Source organism: Electrophorus electricus, chromosome 14 (genome assembly GCF_013358815.1).
Source record: "Electrophorus electricus isolate fEleEle1 chromosome 14, fEleEle1.pri, whole genome shotgun sequence".
Taxonomy (NCBI): domain Eukaryota; kingdom Metazoa; phylum Chordata; class Actinopteri; order Gymnotiformes; family Gymnotidae; genus Electrophorus; species Electrophorus electricus.
The window spans coordinates 3,770,299-3,789,770 of record NC_049548.1 but is presented as its reverse complement, the minus strand read 5'-3'; the positions used below and the strand labels follow the sequence as shown (position 1 = coordinate 3,789,770).

Sequence of the window (19,472 nt, the reverse complement as noted above, 5' to 3'; positions counted from 1 at the left end):
TACTACTGAAGAGTACAAATTCATCAGTTTATTTCAGCATTCTAATCATCAGATTCAAGTGAGATATACAATATTCCAATATTCACTAGTGTGGCAATGTAAGGTATACCCCAAGTTTTCTTATAGGGTGTTTAAAAAAACCCTAAACAAACAGCTCCATTATGTGTGCAAAAATACACAGAAAAGAAAATGCTCTCAAAACACAAAAGGCTCATCTTCAATTTGATCTTTAATCAACAACTATGGACAAAAATTAATGGAGATTTGAATTTCTCTGATAATATTAATAAATAAGCACTCTTTAAAATTTTAAGATGCGTCACCTGAAGCACAAGTGCTGATTCTATATACAAGCAAGTTGGTATTGGTACAAGACAACACACAGCCAGGGCTCTCCCTTACAGTAAAATTACTCAGAGAATAGTTAATACCGCAGTAATATGGCATATCAGTCTTACAACTTGCTCACACCTTATACTACAGCAAACTACACAAAGTTTCTCGAGCAGTATTCATTGCAGCATATGTATGTTTTATTTGACTAGCAAATAAAAAGCAACGATTGTTAAGCTGATTGTGATAAGGTTGTGATTGGGTGAGGAACCCAATCAAAATACCTCTTCAAATCAAACCATCCAAAAATGTAAAGTGGTAGAGTCACTGAAACTTCATGCAACTTAAAATATCTGTGTGGAGTACAAGGCCTTTGACTGACATGCTCCTCACATGTCCTCGTGCTTCTGTATCAATTTGCATATTTGGATGACTTTCCTGCAGAACTGTTTGTTTAACTGGGTACTTATAAATCAATCCGGTGTAGTGCTTTGCATAGGAGTGTGCTTACTCCTGGCCCCCCAAAAATATGATCTGTCTGTTTCAAATCCAGCTCCTTTTACTCGTAGTATGCTTTCTTTTACTTCTGCAGCTCCTTCATCCTGTTTAGGGCAGAGCCTGCCTGAAACCATTCAATCTGAGTCTCGTTGAAAGTGTGATTCAGCTCGATGGTTTCCTTGCTGCCATCACTGTGTTTGAGGATGGCCTGCAGGGGCTAGAGGTTCGCACACAAACACACAGACGCACACAGTAATTTCTTTGATGCCTGTTGTTTACCAGGGACAATATGACAAGATGCCAATAAAGTGGTCACTAGCTGGAATCGAGGGTTTAAGTTGTACTTGCATGCACTGTCCACTTTACAAAAAGGCAGACCTATTTTATAGATGCTTTTTTTTTTTAATAAGTGTCCAATCACAGGCTGGGCCCACATGTTTCCATGCACAATTTGCCCACCACCCTATAAGGCTTCTGAATACAGGACTAATGCAGCCTGGATATTATTTGGTGCTGTATCATTCTAAATACTGACACAGTAGCACTATTGTGACTTTGTTTTGATCAGCCCTGTATCAGCTCCAATCATCATCATCAAAACAAATTATGCATGACAACAGATGGGCTTAAGGTTCTAACTGTACACCTCCCAAGACATGTAGAGTGGCTTGTGAGTTTACACTAGAATTATGAGATTGTTTACAGAACAGGCATGAAACCAAAGTAAACTGTAATGAAAGATACAATACTCCTCACCTTTCCAGGGACAAAGGTCTTTAGACCTGTGATGGATATTTTGTCATCTGGGCGGATTTTTTCATAATCGGCAGGGTCAGCAAAGGTAAGAGGAAGCAGACCTTGCTTTTTCAAGTTTGTTTCTGTTAAGAGATGAAGGATGAAAGAAACAATAGCTTGAACTTAGATTAAAAAAAACAACATCTTAAATTAAGCTTATGAATGACAAATTTAAAAATTCAACAATATAGCACCAATATAAATTGACATAGGGTTGGACATATGATTAATAGTGAAACCTGTTTAGACTCAAAATTTGATAGGGGAAGAGACGGAAAAAACAATTCCACTTGCTCACCATGGATTCTGGCAAAGCTCTTGACAATAATAGCCCTGCCTCCTAGATGTCTGGGCTCAAGGGCAGCGTGTTCTCTACTAGACCCCTCACCGTAGTTCTCATCTCCCACCACAACCCACGAAACACCATTCCTCTACAGCAGGACAATTGAGAAGCAGAAGTCTTTTACATCAAGCGCTACTAAAGTTTTGAAGGCTGTTAAACAACTATAGTAAAAGCACTTGTCCTTTTACGTGGCAATACTGCACTGATGTGTGGTAAATCTGACATTTAAAGTGTACCTTAAATTAGATTATTCTGATATAAATGGAACAAGCTATCCATGCAGCCCATAGGAAATGATAAAAAGAAACCATGTGGAAATAACAACATGACTGATGAAGCTCTTGCCTTGTACTCCCGGGCAACATCAGGAACACCACCAAACTCTCCAGTCAGCTGGTTACGGATCTTATTAACAGCGTCATTTTCAACGTTAACAGCTCCAATGAGAAGATTGTTGGATATGTTGTCCAGATGACCACGGAATTTCAGCCAGGGCCCAGCAGCACTGATGTGGTCTGTAGTGCACTTGCCTTTCACCTGAGAAAGACAAAGGTCAGAGGCAGATGTGGAGAAGAGTAGGAGCCTAAGGCCACACCCAACCAGATGTACTCCTTGTCCAATACACCTTTATGAGAACTTGCAAGTCCTCCAGGTCTCTGCCATTCCACTTGTCGAAGGGCTCCAGTAGCTGCAGGCGGTTGCTCTGTGGGTTGACGTCCACTCTGAGGCCTGTGCCATCTGATGGAGGATGCTGGTATGTGTCCTGTCCAGGGTCGAAGCCACGGGCAGGCAGTTCGTCGCCTGTGGGGGGTTGCAGCTTGAACTTTTCTCCATTGGGAGCTGTCAGGTAGTCAGTCTCAGGATTGAATTTCAGTGTGCCAGCAATGGCAAGAGCTGTGACTATCTAAAACCGCAATCAAAAAAAGAAGGGAAAGAGAACATAAAAGAAAAGAAAAACCAAAAAAGTTCAGACTAAAATGTAGGTTTTCTACAAATTAGACCATTGGCCTAGTACCTCTGGAGATGTGACAAAGGCATGGGTGGCAGGGTTAGCATCATTTCTAGCTGTGAAGTTTCTGTTAAATGATGTGACAATTGTGTTTTTCTCTCCTTTCTTAACATCACGCCTGGGGAACATTTAAAAATAAGAGGATTAATTCCAAATGTATAAAACACTACATGAATCATAAACAATTTCAGAAGAATTTTTTTAAATAAAAAAGGGTCACTTTCATAGGCTGATTTCTAATAAAGTTCTAATTTCTAATTACCTGTCCCACTGTCCAATGCATGGTCCACAAGCATTGGCCAGGACAACTCCTCCAACATCATTGAAGATCTTAGACTGCAACCAGGAAAAGTCATTCCAAACTACTGTCAACTCCATCACCAAACTCACTGAGCTACCAATTAAGCACTGAGCACTGACTGTCAGCATATGGAACTGATAATGTTCTCATATCCAGTGTCCATACCTGGTCTATGTACAGTCCTCCATCATAGGTCAGTATCATTTTAAATAAGCTTCTAAAACAATAAATGGGACTTACATAACCATCTCTTTCAATGGTGGCACGGATCTGCTCTGACCCGGGGGTGATTGTGAATTTGGCCTTGCATTTGAGTCCTTTGTCAAGAGCCTGTTTAGCTAGAGAGGCGGCTCTTCCCATATCCTCATAACTTGAGTTAGTGCAGCTTCCAATCAGACCTGGGATGTTTGGAAAAATAAAACATGCCATTGGTGTAACATTTATTCATAGTAACAGTTTACTTAGAAAAAAATTAGTATCATTTTATATCAAGCTGTATACATTTGAATCAGTTAATGGACCTCTGGTGGCACCCACCAACTTTAACATCTAGGGGCCACCCATTTTTCTCTGCCACAGATCCAATGCTTGAGACTGGGTGAGCCAGGTCAGGAGTGAAGGGACCATTGATGTGTGGCTTCAACTGCAAGAAGTAAATCAGTAAATCAGCAAAGGGTAAAATGTAGATGTGACTAAACATTTTACCATGACCAAAAGCATTTCAGTTGACATTTATGCCATAAGTCTGTAAAATATCAGGAACCTTCAACTCAACTAATTTCACTATTTCCAGATTAATTATATCAGAATTTACCGATTATCTCACTAGTGGTGGCCACATTTCCCAATTAATTCTAATGAATGTTTTACCATTAACAGCAAAATGTGAACATTGAGGTTTTTTTTTGTTTGTTTGTTTTTTAAACAAACAGACCTATGCACTGCTCCTAAACAGTGATGCATTAATAAAAAAAAATAATAATAATAATAAATAAATAAATAAATAAATAAATATATATATATATATATATATATATATATATATATATATATATATATATATATATATATATATATATATATATATATATTATATAATATATATATATATATATATATTATATATATATATATATATTATACATATATACATATATATATATTTTTTTTAAATCAAATAACATGGCATGAAGACAGCAGTCCACAGAGGAATGAGCTCATAGAGAAACTTGGCCCAGCACTTATGGCACAAATACATGCTGCCTTCTTAACACCCAAAGTGAGTGTTTACTAGTGCTGTTGCACATGAAATAAGCCCAAGTGGTGGGAAGACATTTCTGATGCATTGGCATATCACAAAAGCCATTATGTCACATATTTAAAAAAATAAATAAGGTTGTTGGTTTCTTAGATTGTTTTTGGACTCACACAGCTGCATTGTACCAACAATTTTAAGACAGTTAAGGATATTTAAAATCAAACCTTTTTTTTGTATTACACTATTTGACTGCTATATTGTGATTATTATTTTTGCAGTTTCCCCCCCCAAAGACAATTCTAATAAAAAATAAATACATAAAAACAACATTCTCTACAACGGTTTAAATGTAATCAGTCATTTAAATTGGTAACAGGGAATCAGTGTTCATTTGGGGGGGGGGGGGGGGGGGGGGGGGTTGAGCCCTAGTCCACACCTCATTCAGGTTGATCTCAATCAGCTGGTCATATTCACAGCCAGTGTCTGGGACCAGGAGCTCTTTGTACTCCTCAGCCAAAGCAGCAATATCTGAGAAACAAGAAAAATAATCCTGAAAATATCAAGAAGATGAGAAGGATGAATTATTCCACCTCTACCATGTACACAACCACTAACCTGCACGGCCGGTTTTCTCCAGGTATGTCCTCATGCGATGATTGTAAGGGAAAACAGATGTGGTAGCTCCAATTTCAGCACCCATGTTACAGATCGTAGCCATTCCTAAATAATAAAGGAAATGGTACATGTAAAAAGAAAGCAGATGAAACAAAACCTATGATGTGACTAATTTGCCTGTTTTACAATTCCTGCTCTGTCATTATTGTGGGTGCCCTCACCAGTACAGGAGATGGAGTCCACTCCAGGCCCATGGTACTCCACAATAGCACCAGTGCCACCTTTTACAGTCAGGATGCCTGCCACTTTCAGGATTATGTCCTTTGGTGAGGTCCAACCTGACAGCGTGCCTGTCAACTTCACACCAATGACCTGGACAAATAATTAATATGGACTTATGTCAAAAGATGTCATTGCAAATAAGCAAGTAATGCAAAGCATTAAATAGGATATTAATGTGAATAAATAACGGTAAACTCAATGATGGCAGCAACTTTGAATATGAAAGGTCAACTCACTTTGGGACACTTAAGCTCCCATGGAATTCCTGCCATGACATCAACAGCATCAGCTCCACCCACTCCAATGCAGATACCACCCAGTCCACCACCATTAGGTGTGTGAGAGTCTGTACCTATCAGCATTACCCCAGGGTAGGCATAGTTTTCCAGAATAATCTGAGAAGGATGTAAAAATTCAGATTCACTAAGGTGAAAATGTTTGGATACTTTAAGCCATTTTAAGGGCTTCTCTAGTGATCAGCACTACTACAAACCACATTACAGTACCTGATGGATGATTCCAGAACCTGGCTTCCAGAAACCCACACCATATTTAGCCCCAGAACTGGCAAGAAAGTTGTAAACCTCCTGATTCACTTCCTGTTTTATATAGCAAGCGATGGGTGGGGAGAGATACAAACCATGAATCACTGTCCACTCAGAAAGTAACCACACACTAAGTACAGACTGAGGGAATTCGCTATATTAATCACAAAACTCAATCTATAGCACCTTTTATGAGTCATCTAAATCTTAGCAAACATTTCAATACATGGTTTCTTGCTCAGACTTGATTGCTCTTGCACAGCAGGAATGCTCAGATTCACTAAAGGTGCAACAAGTGCATTTAGCCTCACACTTACCTTTGCTTTCTGCAGGTCCTGGGCTCCCCCTACCTGAGCCTCAATAAGGTGGTCACAGTGGATGGTAGACGGCACAGCTACTTTAGGCAGCCCACTGCTAATGAACTGCAGCATGGCCATCTGCGCAGTCGCATCTTGCATTGCCACCCTGTCCGGGCGCAAGCGCAAGTACGTACGCCCTCGAACAATTTCCTGATCGGCGGGGCTATCCAGATGGCCATACACGATCTTCTCTGATAGGGTGAGTGGCCTGTTAAGCCTAGTTGATGCAGACAGATCACATTGTTGTACTACTTATGACTTTTCCAATACTACGTTAATGGAGGGCAGGGGGCAGTAAAAGCACCCAAGAGTGGACAAATCAATAATGAGAGCAGTGATAAAACAGTAATGTTGATAAGCGAAGTGAAACAAACAAGAGTAGAAGCTGGTGGAGCAGCCTGACCTTTTGCGTACAGTGTTGACATTTGATTGGAGCTTCTCATAGGCGATGTAGGAGCTGGGCTCAAAGTGGCTCATGGACACCTTAGCTCTTGCACAAAAGGCCGCAGACACATGCAGCCGTCGGATGCCATGCCCCAGTGCAAGCTGGTAAAATAGAGGACATTTTTCCAAAGGGTCCAGATGGACAACACAAACTTGCAGAAAACATACTACAACTTATAAACTAATCAAAGTGCACAATTTAACAAACTTTGCCAACACAAACTGTGGCAAATTAATATTTCCCGTTTATATTTTAACTTCACTAGCCACTATTTTCCAAATAAATTAGAAAAATAACAACGGAAGAAATTTACGGGTAAGACTATCTAAGTCTTTTCGAACAGAACAATACTAACAGTACAAGACGTGGTCCAAAGAAAACAAACAGCAAAAGACAAAAATAAAGACATGATTTCCAAAAATAGCCAAAAATAAAGCCATGTAGGCTCATTACCATGTTAAATATCATAATTTCGCTTTTTTAAGAAACCCCACCTTTCGCCTACACTGTGCTAACCTTAGTCGCTGTCTCGGTGGATAAACGGCAGAAGAGCCCCTGCCCTGCGTGGTTGCTATGCTTCATAGCTTATTTTAACCTTGTATTAACCTTGCAAATAAAATACAAACCCTCTCTTTCCGATACAAAAAAGGTATAATTTCTTAACATCCAGGTGCATTTTGCACGGGTGGTTTTCTGATTTTGCATCAAATACACGGGAATCACAGCTCTCCATCGCGCATTCAACTTAGCAACGGAGCTAGCTAGCGGCCAACATCCTTGGAAGCGATGACCTGCGGAGTGTTGACGAGGGCTCATTCGTTATGGTAGTCTGCCAAAACCTTCCTTGAATAGTAGACAGAAGCGCTTAGCTTTAACAGTCGACATTAATCGACTTCTAAATTACGAAACGTGTTTAGCTAAGTTTCAAATGCATTTTTCTTTAAATACCTGAAGCCGGGCGACAGTCAAGCAGTAGGTTGCCATTTTGTTCACTGACAAAGATGTGACGCTTATAAGTGACGTCGCAATATAACGCCTGTAACGTTACTTTCTGTTGCTGAGCTCAGGACTTATGCTGGCCAAAAAAAAGGGCAAAAATAAATTAATAAAATTAAAATACAAAGAACTCAACATTAATAATAGGATTATTTATTAAATGCTAAAATCCACATTTGTGAATTCTTGCACCAAAATAATAACACCTCAAAACCACATTTGACATGGGCGCTGAGACGCCGAAATTAATGGCTGGTGAGCTGTCTACAAAGAGATGAAATAAAAAGAGATATGTTGAATTGTTTTCCCAGTTAAGATAAATACCTGCCCCATCGTTCACCGCAAACGTCCTCTGAACGTTTTTTGTACGGTCGCCAAAACGATGTGGAGGGCGTTATGACAACGTGCAGGGAACTTTGCACGGACGGTTGTGAAAAGTTCTTTAAACGGCATGTGTTTTATGTAGTAATGATACTATTCTTTTTAAAATTTGGCTAACCTATTAGTGTTAGTAATTGTTGTTCAATATATATACACTATGTGAACAAAACGTATTGGGAGACATCTCTTGAATCATTGAATTCAGGTGTTTCATTCAGTCCTATTCCCACAGGGGTATAAAATTAAACATGTAACCATACAGTCTGCTTTTACAAACATTTGTGAAAGACATTCCATCAGAATGGTAAAATTGAAAAGTGGAAGTGTACCTTGAGTGCTTCGAACCTCAAGTACGGCTTGGCTTGAAATACTGTGCTTCGGGCCTTATGGAAGGCAAGCATCGAGACTATTGTCTGTCCTGGCTCCAAGATGGTGGAATGAACTCCCACTTGCTGTTATAGAGAAATTGTGCCAATGGCTGGAAAAGGCTAGACTGAAAGACAACATGGAGACACTAATCGTGGCAGCACAGGAACAAGTCCTGAACACAACATTAATAGAGGTTCGGATCTACACACCAGTTAGGACCCCAGATGCAGGTTGTGTAATGAAGCCACTGAGACAATCCAGCACATAACAGCAGGGTGCAAGATGCTAGCAGGCGGAGCAAACATGGAACACCATAACCAAGTGGCTGGCATAGTATACAGAAACATCTGTGCTGATTACAGGCTGGAAGTTCCAAGGTTAAGTGGGATACACCTCCATCATTTATGGAGAATGACCATACTAAGATCCTGTGGGACTTCCAGATACAAAGAAAATGATAATGGCTAACCAACCGGACATAGTAGTGCTGGACAAGCAGCAGAAGAGGGCTGTAATAATGGATGTAGCAATCCCAAACAATAGGAACATCAGTAATGAGGAACACGAAAAGCTCAAGAAATACCAAGGGCTGAGATAAGAGCTGGAAAAGATGTAGAGGTGAAGGCAACAGTGGTTCCCGTGGTACTCTATTAGGGGCCTCTGGCAGAGGACCCAAGCTTGAAGGGAAAAGATCTCCTGAAGGCGGGTGAGTGGGGAAATGTTTTAAAACATTTTTTATTACGTGCCATCTCCACGTAGATTTTTCGACTGAATATCCTACGTTATGTTTGGATCTTCAGACATCTTCATGGCTTATTCATGATCGTATCCAACTCCTCTTGTTTCAACTAAAATGAGCGTAAGTGTCTTCTTAAATTAATGAATTCCTCTCATAATATATTAAAGTATTAGCCTATATATTAAACATATTATGTGAGGTATTTAAATAAACGAATAATGCTACAAGTGTTTTAATCAGATAAAATATTTAGCTAGATAATCCAAACATTTTAACCCTTTTTTTTTTGGTGTGTGTGTAGGGTGCTATAATCACGCTTTCAAGCCTACAGTTCTCCCGTGTGCAGATTCATCACAAGTCAAAGCCTAAAACAGTAAATTTATTTATTTATTTTGAATTATTATGACCTCTGGTAGTTAAACACTTAGGATAGGAATCTATTTTATAGTTAACTATTGGCTGGCAGAGCCAACTAATTTAGCTAAGATACCCCCCAAAATTAGCATAGCTTGCAGTCACTTGGGTAATGTGATCTTCACTAAGGATATAACTAATATTATAGGTGTTACCTGACGTTCATACGCACAAGATATAATATCTGTACATTTACGGTATAATCTGGTTTAGACACCATTAAATATCTAACTAAACATATTTTTGACTGCTTCTGACTCATTTAGTGACATACTGTTGCATATCCTCTTTTCTGCTCTTTGCTCTGATGCCACTGAAGACATGAAAATCTATGATTTTCAGAACTTTGTTTAATGGAGAGTATTTTTTCTTCACACAAACTAACGTGTGATCATGTAAAAATGAAACCAGAAAAGAAAAGAGAGGCAAGAGGGAAAGGCCGAGAGCATGAACAAACGCCAGGAAGTGGTCTGGGGGTCCTGGCCACCATGCTAAAATTACTGTGCAGCCCACTGGCCCCCTCAACTGACAATATTTCCCACAGGTTGAGAATTTACTTGTGGTGGTGGTTGGCACCGCATGTCAGCAATGTGCATGAAAAGACTTATGCTGCTTAGAGGAGGGATTGCGCAACCCAGGTTATTTTCTTTCACTACAATTTGCAGATGTCCCCTAAACACCTCACATGCTATAGGTGGTTGTGTACAGAGAAGCCTCTACATCCCACTCAGCTAATGCAGCGCAAGCAACTCAGACTGGTGTTTGAGTCTGAAAAGAATGAAGTAAGATTTTCAGTCGAAACCAAGTAATCTACCTGGGTGAGCTGCCCAAGTAAAGACGATTTATGGAACATTTTCATGGTGAGATGAATTCATCTAACATATGTAAGACAAAACAACCATGCTGGAAGAAGGAAATGCAACAACCGAGGATTCATTTGACAGAATTGAAATGTTTATTGGTTATTTAAGATGAACCAGCTAAGATCCCTTCACTGGTTTATTATAAATTATGTAACTGCCATGTATAGATGAAACTAGAAAGCAAAGTTTGAAAACAACAATTGAGTTGGCTTTCCAAAGTCTATTGTAACAGCATGAAAACTATGGTTATGTTATAGTAGCATCCAGTCAGGCCCAGTAGTTCAACAAGCACAGCAAATTTAGTTGTTCTATCTATCTACAGCTGAAGGAGTTCTAAATTATTCCAATGGCAGGATGGAGGAATGAATGAAACGATAGAGGGAATAGATACACAAGTGTCATCAGTATGAAATGCAGTTTAGTGCTTGGGGTAACTTGAAGAACTCGCAGGAATATCTTGCCTGCTTTTGGGGTCTTCGGCCTTCTTCACGGCTTGTTCATGATTTGTGTCCACCTCCTTGTCTTGTTTCTAGCGTTACGATTTTTTCACTAAGGCATTTTTTTTTGCAGTTTTGTAGCGAGTCCTCGATTTGCTTTTATTACTTTTGATATACTCCCAACATTTGAGTTTATTTAAGACTGAATGAACAGCGAGTGCGTGCACCGTGCAGCAGTAGGTGGCGTTATACTGTTTTTTGGAGAAGAAGGGTTCGGTTTAAGTTCAGAGGTTACACTACAACGAAAAGTTGTCGTGGAGGCTAGGCTAGCTACTTTGGTTAGCTAACAGACAATGGCAAAACATCATCCAGACTTGATCTTCTGTAGGAAACAAGCCGGTGTCGGTGAGACTTTCTGTCTACAAATGGATGCTTTTTTTGTAATAGGTTTCGTGTTACTAGCTAGCTATCTAGCTGTTTAAAAATGAAAACGAGGTACTGGTTAGCTATCCTGGCTACTTAGTCACATTGCAGGATCCCCAAGCTTAGCTACTGTATTGTGTATATATACTGCGGTTTATACTTACTGTTGCTATTTAAACTAAAATATATGATGAAACTTTAACGTAAGTGTAAAGAAAAGTAATTTAATATTTTTTTTGTGTTACTGCTGTTTATAGATAAGGTAATTAGCTAGCTAGCTAGCTAGCTAGCCATCTAGAAACCTATGCTATTTAGCTACCTAGATAGCATCCTTAGAATGACAATGTGCCATGCTCTCGAGTGTGTGCTGGGGACATGCCTCTTCTCTAAAAGTTTAAAACTGAGCTCATATTTCGAGAGAAGATAGTCCAAATCTTTGAGTACAACAAAATGTCTTTTATTTGTAACTAGTATGCATTGAATCTGTGGAAATGTCCGCATCTTTCCTGATAATAATAATCGTAATAATCATTATTATTGTTGTTGTTATTATTGTTGTTGTTGTTTTACTTACTAGGTTTATTTGCAATTGAGCCTGAAATATGTAGATAGCTTGGTTAACAGTTCTGGGTCTGCTTGCGAATAGCCTAACCGTACTTATTACTTATCCTTTTGGTTCTCTAGAAAAAACTAGCTGTATAACAGAAATATTATAATTAACTCTCTTGTCTCCCCCCCCCCCTTTTTTTTTTTTTTAATTTACAGCCATTGGAAGACTTTGTGAGAAATGTAAGTTTAAGAGGTCCTAGTGGCTGCGAAGTAAAGTAACAGATTCAGCAGTTCTGCAGTGCAAATATGTTCTCTGTGTTGTCTACAACTTTCTATTTTGTTCAAAGAAGCCATCTTCAGATTCCCTGTTGTGTTATCTGGAACATAGAGCTGACACAATAATGCCTTACTGAGCTACTAATCAGAGTAATAATGATATGGTGATTATAGCATATAGATATAGTTAATCGTATCCATATTAATAAGGTACTGACAGTATTTAACATGTGCAAGGTATTAGTAGGTTTTTTCATTGTTTTTGGTCATTTCTTAAGTGTGTTGTTGTTACACACTTCTAACATAGTGGTGGACATGGTATAAGCATGGAGAAATATTTTTTATATATGAAAATAGTGCAACAGGTCTTCACATAAAGAGAAGCCATGTTTTTTTTAAACCTTTAAAACCTTTTTTAAAAACTTCAGTGGCTCATAGAATTTTTCGCCTGCTTTCTAGGTGATGGCAAATGCGTCATCTGTGATTCTTATGTCCGGCCCTGCACACTAGTACGTATATGCGATGAATGTAACTATGGATCCTACCAAGGACGTTGTGTGATATGCGGAGGCCCAGGTGTGTCGGATGCTTATTACTGCAAGGAATGCACCATACAGGAAAAAGATGTGAGTACATTTTCATTTCATTTTCAAGAAGTTTGTTAAAACACATTCATAATTTAAAAGGATTTTTGCACGTATTCTTACTGTTAGTATAGAGTGCTAGATGGTAGAGATGCACCGATGAATCGGTTGGTTTTCAGCGTGGTCGTCCATAAGCAGTGACCGGGCGAATCGTCCCTCATATCCGATTCCGTGCCGCACACATTTACACTTGTGCACCACACGAGGGCGACAGCGGCACAAACACATCCACATAGACAACAGCGTCAACAGCCTTGATTTTTCGTTTGTATTACCTGGTGTTTGTGAATAGAGGTTTGTCCTATAACCCAGTGCATATTTTTATATTGAGATGTAAGAAGTTTCCATTAAAAGGAAAGTTGAACAAAAATGTTCATTTATAATTCTTAGAAAAGAAAGAAAATTGGAATTGGCCAAAACCGTAATCGGCCAGTCTCATGTAACAAAATCAGAGTGGCTAAGAAAGTTTTAATCTGTGCATCTCTACCAGATAGTAACATGGGTCCCTATAAACATTTACTTTCATCATTGTTTGGCCACAGTTTTACATGCAGTAAAATTTAAATTTGGTTTGGGTTAATCTAAATTCTAAAAGTGTGGTTTCTAAAATGTCTGTCTTATCTCCTTTACACAGCGAGATGGATGCCCCAAGATTGTGAACCTTGGTAGCTCGAAGACTGACCTCTTTTATGAGAGAAAAAAATATGGCTTTAAAAAGAGGTGAAGTCTTGAAGCAATATTGAAGATAACCCTTCATATGTGGTTTCAACAGTTTTGTTTTTTTTCTGTAGAAGATTTTTTTGTACTGCTTTACCAATGTAATTAATAAAATTTTGTTTTTACTCCATCATTGAAATTCATGTCACTAGCACCTGCGGAAAAGGATATCATTGGAACAATAAATTCTCAGAATCATGATATACTAGTGTGATGAAGGCTAAAGGCAGCCACCAGTTCCCAGGACTGACGGGCGGTAAACATGAGCTCTGACCACTGGACCAAAGATTCAGCTCCCTGGCATAACAGCCAGAGCACCCATTTAACCTTTCAAAGTGATGGTCTCCATCACAACTACCAAAACATGCTCTTAACAACATATAAACCTCCAGGGTATTGGAGATAAGGCATTTTAATAGACATGAAATATATATTCCTAAGGCATTTCATTTGGGCAGGGATGGGGGGGGCGGGGGGTTGGTTGTTTTTGTTATAGACATTTTAGAAGGAGTAGGCTTCATTTCAGATAACTACTCCTGTGGATATGTTTTATGCAGAGTTCTTTACAGGAAGAAACATGCACAATATCTCTCATCCTAAAATTATTAGTTATTATTCAAATAACCAAAACCAGATTTTTCTGCCTAGAACTAATTTTTTTTTTTTTACTAGCTACTGGGCCCTGTTTACCATAGATACAGAGGAGAGAAATATTGCTGTTAGGAAGCTCTAGTGCTCAACATAAGAAGCAAACATTTTAGATGATGTTTGCCTTAACTTTTCCTTTAATGAATTTTCATTACTGTAGAAAGTATGACCAAGTATGACAGTGTGACAAAGTATGACAGTGGAAACAATTGATAAAATATTGTCATACGTTTTTATTACTTATAACAAGCTGAGAGCACATTGATTACATTTTACATATGTAACAACATATGCAACAAGCTCAGTGCTTGAGATGACCAGTTCATATTGCATGTAAATGTGTCACTTTTTGTTTAAAAAGTATATTTGAAACCACCCTCCCCCTAAATGAAACAAACAAACACAAAAAACCACAAAAACACTATGCAGCAAGATTCTTTATCCCAAATTAAGTCACTCAGTTCAGAGTAAGAGTGAGGTGAACACGCTCATATATAATGTTATTGCTATTCCTAAGCAGACCTCTGGATCCCAGAGAGGGAGAGAAGAAACAAAAGTGCAGAGCCTTCCAAATTCCAATATTACATGTATATAAAGTATAATAACAGGATCACCTGGAATTCTATTATTATATAATTACTACAAATAATGTAGTAATAAATAAAAATATTTGTAGTTAACTGTACAGGCTTTGGATTAATTCATTCAGAGTTACTGACAGTCAAAACTGCCAACTGGTCACAACACTAACACAGATGAAAGATTATAATGCAAAGATTAGGTACATGGATTTATTTTCTTCCATGATAACTATGCCCTGAAGTTCTGAAAAACAAACAAGATTGTGAAAGTACTTGTGAACTCAGGAGTTCAGTTTTCTTCTACTTAAGCCTGCATAAAGAAATATAACCACATATCAAAACAAAGTACAAAAGAAATATACAAATCATGGGAAAACAACACATGCTACTATGGCCGCCTGTTTTCAACCACCACTATCCTTGAAAAATCTTTGACCAAATGCCTAACCCAATTGTAGTAAAAAGTCAATTCACTCTTGGTGGTGCACTGGAAAAGCACACCCACCCTGGAGAAACAATGATCATGAAAGCAAGCTTACCAAAAAAAAAAAAAAAAAAAAAAAAAAAAAAAAAAAAGGAAACGTTCATCTTGCTTACGCCTATCACATGTAAACACCTGGTCTTTTAGTACATTGTATTCTGCCTCTTTGTCTTTTTCTCATGTTATTTAATATTATCTATCATATTATTACATAAATAATATATTGTTACTACTGTTGTTTTTTTATAGCATTTAATTCAAAATATAATTTGAGCCATTGCAATGAAAAACCATATATCAGCTATTATGTCAGTTATTTTAGTTTTTGATTTTGTATAATCTTTACATAAAATTATATTAAAATGCTAAATATGTTTTATTTAGCCTTACCTTACTTCATTAATGTGGGCATTTAATAATAGAAACTTGCAATAATGTTTTTTTTATTGTTTTTATTTTGTAAAATGTGTAAAAACAGAAAATGGATGTACGGTTTTTCATTGCAAGGGCTCATTTAATATGCAATTCCTGATTGTAAATTAGTGTTAATTTGATCCCCTGCAACTCTCACAGGTATAGCAAGTATTATTTTCTCTTTCATGTACTAAATTACATCATCATTGATTTATCCTGAATTCTAGCATCCAATTTAATTTCCTCCCAGTTACATTTAGAGAGGAGCTGGCTATATAACTCCACAAGGACACTGCAGTACAGAATCAGATATTACATTATAGTTTCTGTATGGAAATACTCTCCCCCCTAATGTGTTTTACTAGTGTTTATCTGATGCACAAAAAGGGGTTGGTGAATCGACATAAAACAAATATTTTATCTATGTAACCTGGTAAATTACATACTAAACATCATAAACTACTACATCTATTATTTTGCTCAGCCAGTGTATCAGAATTTATATATGCATAAAACATGTAATGGAATGTTCTGCTGACTTCTTAACCTTTTGAGAAGTCATCATAACAGTACATTACATTTTTTATGTATATACATTCATACATATCTGTAAATGACCAAGTTATACATTGATTTCTGACATTTACCATAGCTGTCAAAACCAAACATGTCACTGCTTCATTTCATCCTTCACCATATCTTGCACTCTTGGACAGTATCTTTTCATCCCAGAACATGTGGACCACTTTATCATGTTTTATTCTACAGTGGACCCAGATTTCTGTAAAGCTGCTTTGTGGCATCTATTGTAAAAAGTGCTATACAACTCATTTCATTTTAATTAAACTGCACTGTAAAAAAGATATGATGTCATTATACAAAGGGCTACTGCTTAGTCAAGAAAAGGAGTGGATTCTCTGACTGCGTGGCTTGCCAACACACATCACCTGGCTAGTCCTTGCCATTACGGGTCTCTTCCAGTGGGCCATATTTGGCTAAGTAGCGAGCCACAATGTTCTTGCAGCCTCCAAAGTGCTTGCGCAGTTGGGCCAACTCCTGTCTCAGAGCGGCGTTCTCCCGCTCCAGGAAGGCTGCACGGACCGTGATCTGGTTCTCCTTCAGACGTCGGGCATCCCGCGAGCGTTTAGCTGCAATGTTGTTCTTTTTCCTTCTCTGCCAATATTTCTCATCCTGAGATAGTTTGCAAAAAGGATGAATGTGATGTGAGATCAATTTCAACATCTGTTACATATTTAATTAATTTCATTATTATTACTAACAATGATGCTTTCTTTAAAAAAAATAGAAGCCTCATTTGCAGAAAAAAGTCATTTTATCCTGAAGTGAACATACACACACCTTCTGTTCTTCAGGCACAAATGTTTTCTTGGCTTTCTTCATCATGGGCTGTGGTCTGAGTTCTTCCTCTGTGAACCGATGTTTGCGAGGGTTGAAGAGCTCTCCTCCAGGTACACTGGAGAGGACAAGATCTGTGGGGTCTAGCTCAAAGTTCACCTCTACCTCAATCTCTTCTGGATGAATAGGCTCTGGCATCAGCCTATGCTTGACCGCAGCTGTACCTGAATTATGTGTCCATAGTGAATTTGCAATATTTATTTATTTATTTACTTTAAACGGAATGTGTTTAACTTACAACAAACAAGAATGTTATTGCTATTCTAGAAATCAGGTCTATTTTTTTTCACCGTTTAGTAGTCAACTGAGGTATTGAAAAATGTACTGAATTTTGAAACTATATGAATGATTCAAATAAATATTATGAATTCCCCAAAACATTGTTACACAATGTTATTCCATTGCCAACACACATCACCTGGTATATGTTATTCCGTTTTTGGCATAGTCCTGAACAAGAAGACTTAGTTTCTCCATAAACCCTATACTGACCTGCTTTTGCCTCTGTTGGGTCAGAATTTGATACAGTGCTTGTGATCACCTCTTCCTCACACTGGTCCAGTTCCATGACTGGCAGAAGAGACACGGGAGCCGAAGGGGCAGGTTCTGCCTTTGGGATGACGGTGGGAAGCTTTTCAGGTGTCAGCTGGGAACTCTCCTGTTGGACTTCTTCAGAAGGAGGAATACCATTCTCCATAAGAAATTCCTCCAGATCCATGTATTCCAGATGGAAGGCTGTGCCATCGTAAGGAATTGTCTTATCCCAGATAGCAGGGGTCAAGGCAGCAGACTGTCCTAATCCACTCACTCCTCCACACTCCACGTCATCTTCTGAAAGCTTCTCTTTGTCACTTTCTGAAATACCAAAATGGATGAAACGCAATCAGCATATTACCCGTAACCTAATGTATTGTGCTTAATTTTAAAATGCATTTCTAGACCATTTCTAGAGAGATTTAACAGAGGAATATAACACTTCAGACAAGCAACATTATTAGCCTGCATCATTAGTATTGCTGTAAACATAGAAATGCAAAATCCGCGTGCAAATAAGCCCTACCCGCATGAACGAGAGCAACAACGGATTTGTTATCGTTAAACCTGTTCAGGTTAGACCCACTTCCGTTTGACCAATAAAGTGTCAACGCAGTTCAGTCGTTTGCACAGCCTTGTAGTCATATGGGTAAAGTTTATGGGTAAAGTTGCACCAGGTTTATTGGATCGCAGCCGGACAACATGACGCGTGCATTACACAAAACCTGAACGTGCCCACAGAGGGGAGAAAACACCGCGACTTACCGTCGTCACATTCTAACAAATTCGGTGGAGAATTTTTCATTATTTTCTTTAAAACCACTGGAAATGCAGCTGGCTTTGCTGTGTCTTCTTCACGCACAGCATCGGTCGTGTGCTCCGCTGACATTTTATCTGTCCGTCAGTACGATAAACTAACTTCTATGGCTAAGACTGAAAGTACCCCGACACTAGCGCGCCCTACAGGTTCCTGCATTTGTGCCAATTATTCACATTATTGCACGCAGCCAGTTTACTTCATGTTCATGTGCAAACTAAGAACACCGACAACACTGTGCATAGACGCGGACAGACCACTCGGGAATCTTCAACCTGCGCTACACAACGTCCACAAACACACATGGGCGGGCGTAGTGTGTCCTCGATGGGTGTGTCCTCAAAATAACCACCGATCTCTGGTCAGGGTAGAGCGTTAGGCCCGCGTCTCTCAGCAGAAACACCGGAGACTCGTGCCAGAGGCACGACGTCTGTGTGTAAACAGTAACCTAGTGCGCTACATTGCCAATGTTAAAATGTCCAGCTGAAAAACAAAACCTCAATTCATCCGAACCTTTTAAAATTAATGTTGTTTTTGTTTCCCCCGCTTGTGAATCTGCATTTACAATACTCAAATAAAAACAACTTCGCCATGAGCTCTGCCCGTCGTGGCGGATAAGAACATGCCCGACATTAACCATGTGGCGGCGCACATCCATGATACGCCTGACGCTGACAGGTCTAATAAGTCTCTTGGTGGTGCGCTTCTCTCACCTGCGGAACCTTGACAAAAGCATTTTGAAATTACAGATGTTCTGTGGGTGAAATTAGTATTTGGTTTTGGCTCTGTGACCCATATAATCTGAACCCAGTCAGAAGCCTAAAGTACTGTGGGCTGTTTGGTTTTGCAGCAAACATTTGTTCTTGGATAGTATAGGATGTAGTTAATTCCAGGTTTTTTACAGTTTAGCCCGTAAGAGTCTGAAAATGTAACAATGGGAAGTCCAAAAATCTATTTGCATAAGTAAAAACAATTCATGTAAAGGGAGTT

General features: G+C 38.7%; 3 protein-coding genes across 3 annotated transcripts; 1 reads left to right on the top strand and 2 right to left on the bottom strand.

The window, feature by feature from the left end:
• Positions 1 to 6: 6 nt before the first annotated feature.
• On the bottom strand, positions 7 to 7,806 carry aco2 (aconitase 2, mitochondrial). The gene is made up of 17 exons (XM_027006074.2): positions 7,732 to 7,806; positions 6,742 to 6,884; positions 6,297 to 6,555; positions 5,941 to 6,033; positions 5,671 to 5,829; positions 5,374 to 5,524; positions 5,153 to 5,257; positions 4,974 to 5,065; positions 3,817 to 3,922; positions 3,520 to 3,677; positions 3,241 to 3,314; positions 2,985 to 3,096; positions 2,595 to 2,873; positions 2,315 to 2,506; positions 1,925 to 2,057; positions 1,588 to 1,709; positions 7 to 1,048 (listed from the first exon to the last, which is right to left on the bottom strand). The coding sequence occupies exons 1-17, from the start codon at positions 7,765 to 7,767 to the stop codon at positions 914 to 916; spliced, it is 2,349 nt and encodes a 782-aa protein (XP_026861875.2). The 5' UTR covers positions 7,768 to 7,806; the 3' UTR covers positions 7 to 913.
• Positions 7,807 to 11,265: 3,459 nt separating this feature from the next.
• phf5a (PHD finger protein 5A) lies at positions 11,266 to 13,716 on the top strand. The gene is made up of 4 exons (XM_027006077.2): positions 11,266 to 11,387; positions 12,171 to 12,194; positions 12,690 to 12,856; positions 13,509 to 13,716. Exons 1-4 carry the CDS (start codon positions 11,336 to 11,338, stop codon positions 13,596 to 13,598), a joined length of 333 nt encoding a protein of 110 aa, XP_026861878.1. The 5' UTR covers positions 11,266 to 11,335; the 3' UTR covers positions 13,599 to 13,716.
• A 1,892-nt stretch (positions 13,717 to 15,608) lies between these two features.
• On the bottom strand, positions 15,609 to 18,795 carry tefa (TEF transcription factor, PAR bZIP family member a). Its single transcript, XM_027006013.2, has 4 exons — positions 18,431 to 18,795; positions 17,624 to 17,986; positions 17,075 to 17,295; positions 15,609 to 16,906 (listed from the first exon to the last, which is right to left on the bottom strand). Exons 1-4 carry the CDS (start codon positions 18,552 to 18,554, stop codon positions 16,667 to 16,669), a joined length of 948 nt encoding a protein of 315 aa, XP_026861814.2. The 5' UTR covers positions 18,555 to 18,795; the 3' UTR covers positions 15,609 to 16,666.
• Positions 18,796 to 19,472: the final 677 nt, after the last annotated feature.

What these genes read in the sequence shown, in the direction of transcription:
- tefa (XM_027006013.2), bottom strand. Translation starts at nt 18,554, where the DNA reads ATGTCAGCGGAGCACACGACCGATGCTGTGCGTGAAGAAGACACAGCA. An exon ending in TTTGTTAGAATGTGACGACG is followed by an intron (nt 17,987 to 18,430) that starts GTAAGTCGCGGT and finishes TTGGTATTTCAG; the next exon opens with AAAGTGACAAAGAGAAGCTT. An exon ending in CCCAACAGAGGCAAAAGCAG is followed by an intron (nt 17,296 to 17,623) that starts GTCAGTATAGGG and finishes CACATAATTCAG; the next exon opens with GTACAGCTGCGGTCAAGCAT.
- aco2 (XM_027006074.2), bottom strand. Translation starts at nt 7,767, where the DNA reads ATGGCAACCTACTGCTTGACTGTCGCCCGGCTTCAG. An exon ending in GGGAGCTTAAGTGTCCCAAA is followed by an intron (nt 5,525 to 5,670) that starts GTGAGTTGACCT and finishes TTATTTGTCCAG; the next exon opens with GTCATTGGTGTGAAGTTGAC. An exon ending in ACTTGCAAGTTCTCATAAAG is followed by an intron (nt 2,507 to 2,594) that starts GTGTATTGGACA and finishes TGTCTTTCTCAG; the next exon opens with GTGAAAGGCAAGTGCACTAC.
- phf5a (XM_027006077.2), top strand. Translation starts at nt 11,336, where the DNA reads ATGGCAAAACATCATCCAGACTTGATCTTCTGTAGGAAACAAGCCGGT. An exon ending in TGGAAGACTTTGTGAGAAAT is followed by an intron (nt 12,195 to 12,689) that starts GTAAGTTTAAGA and finishes CCTGCTTTCTAG; the next exon opens with GTGATGGCAAATGCGTCATC. An exon ending in GCACCATACAGGAAAAAGAT is followed by an intron (nt 12,857 to 13,508) that starts GTGAGTACATTT and finishes TCCTTTACACAG; the next exon opens with CGAGATGGATGCCCCAAGAT.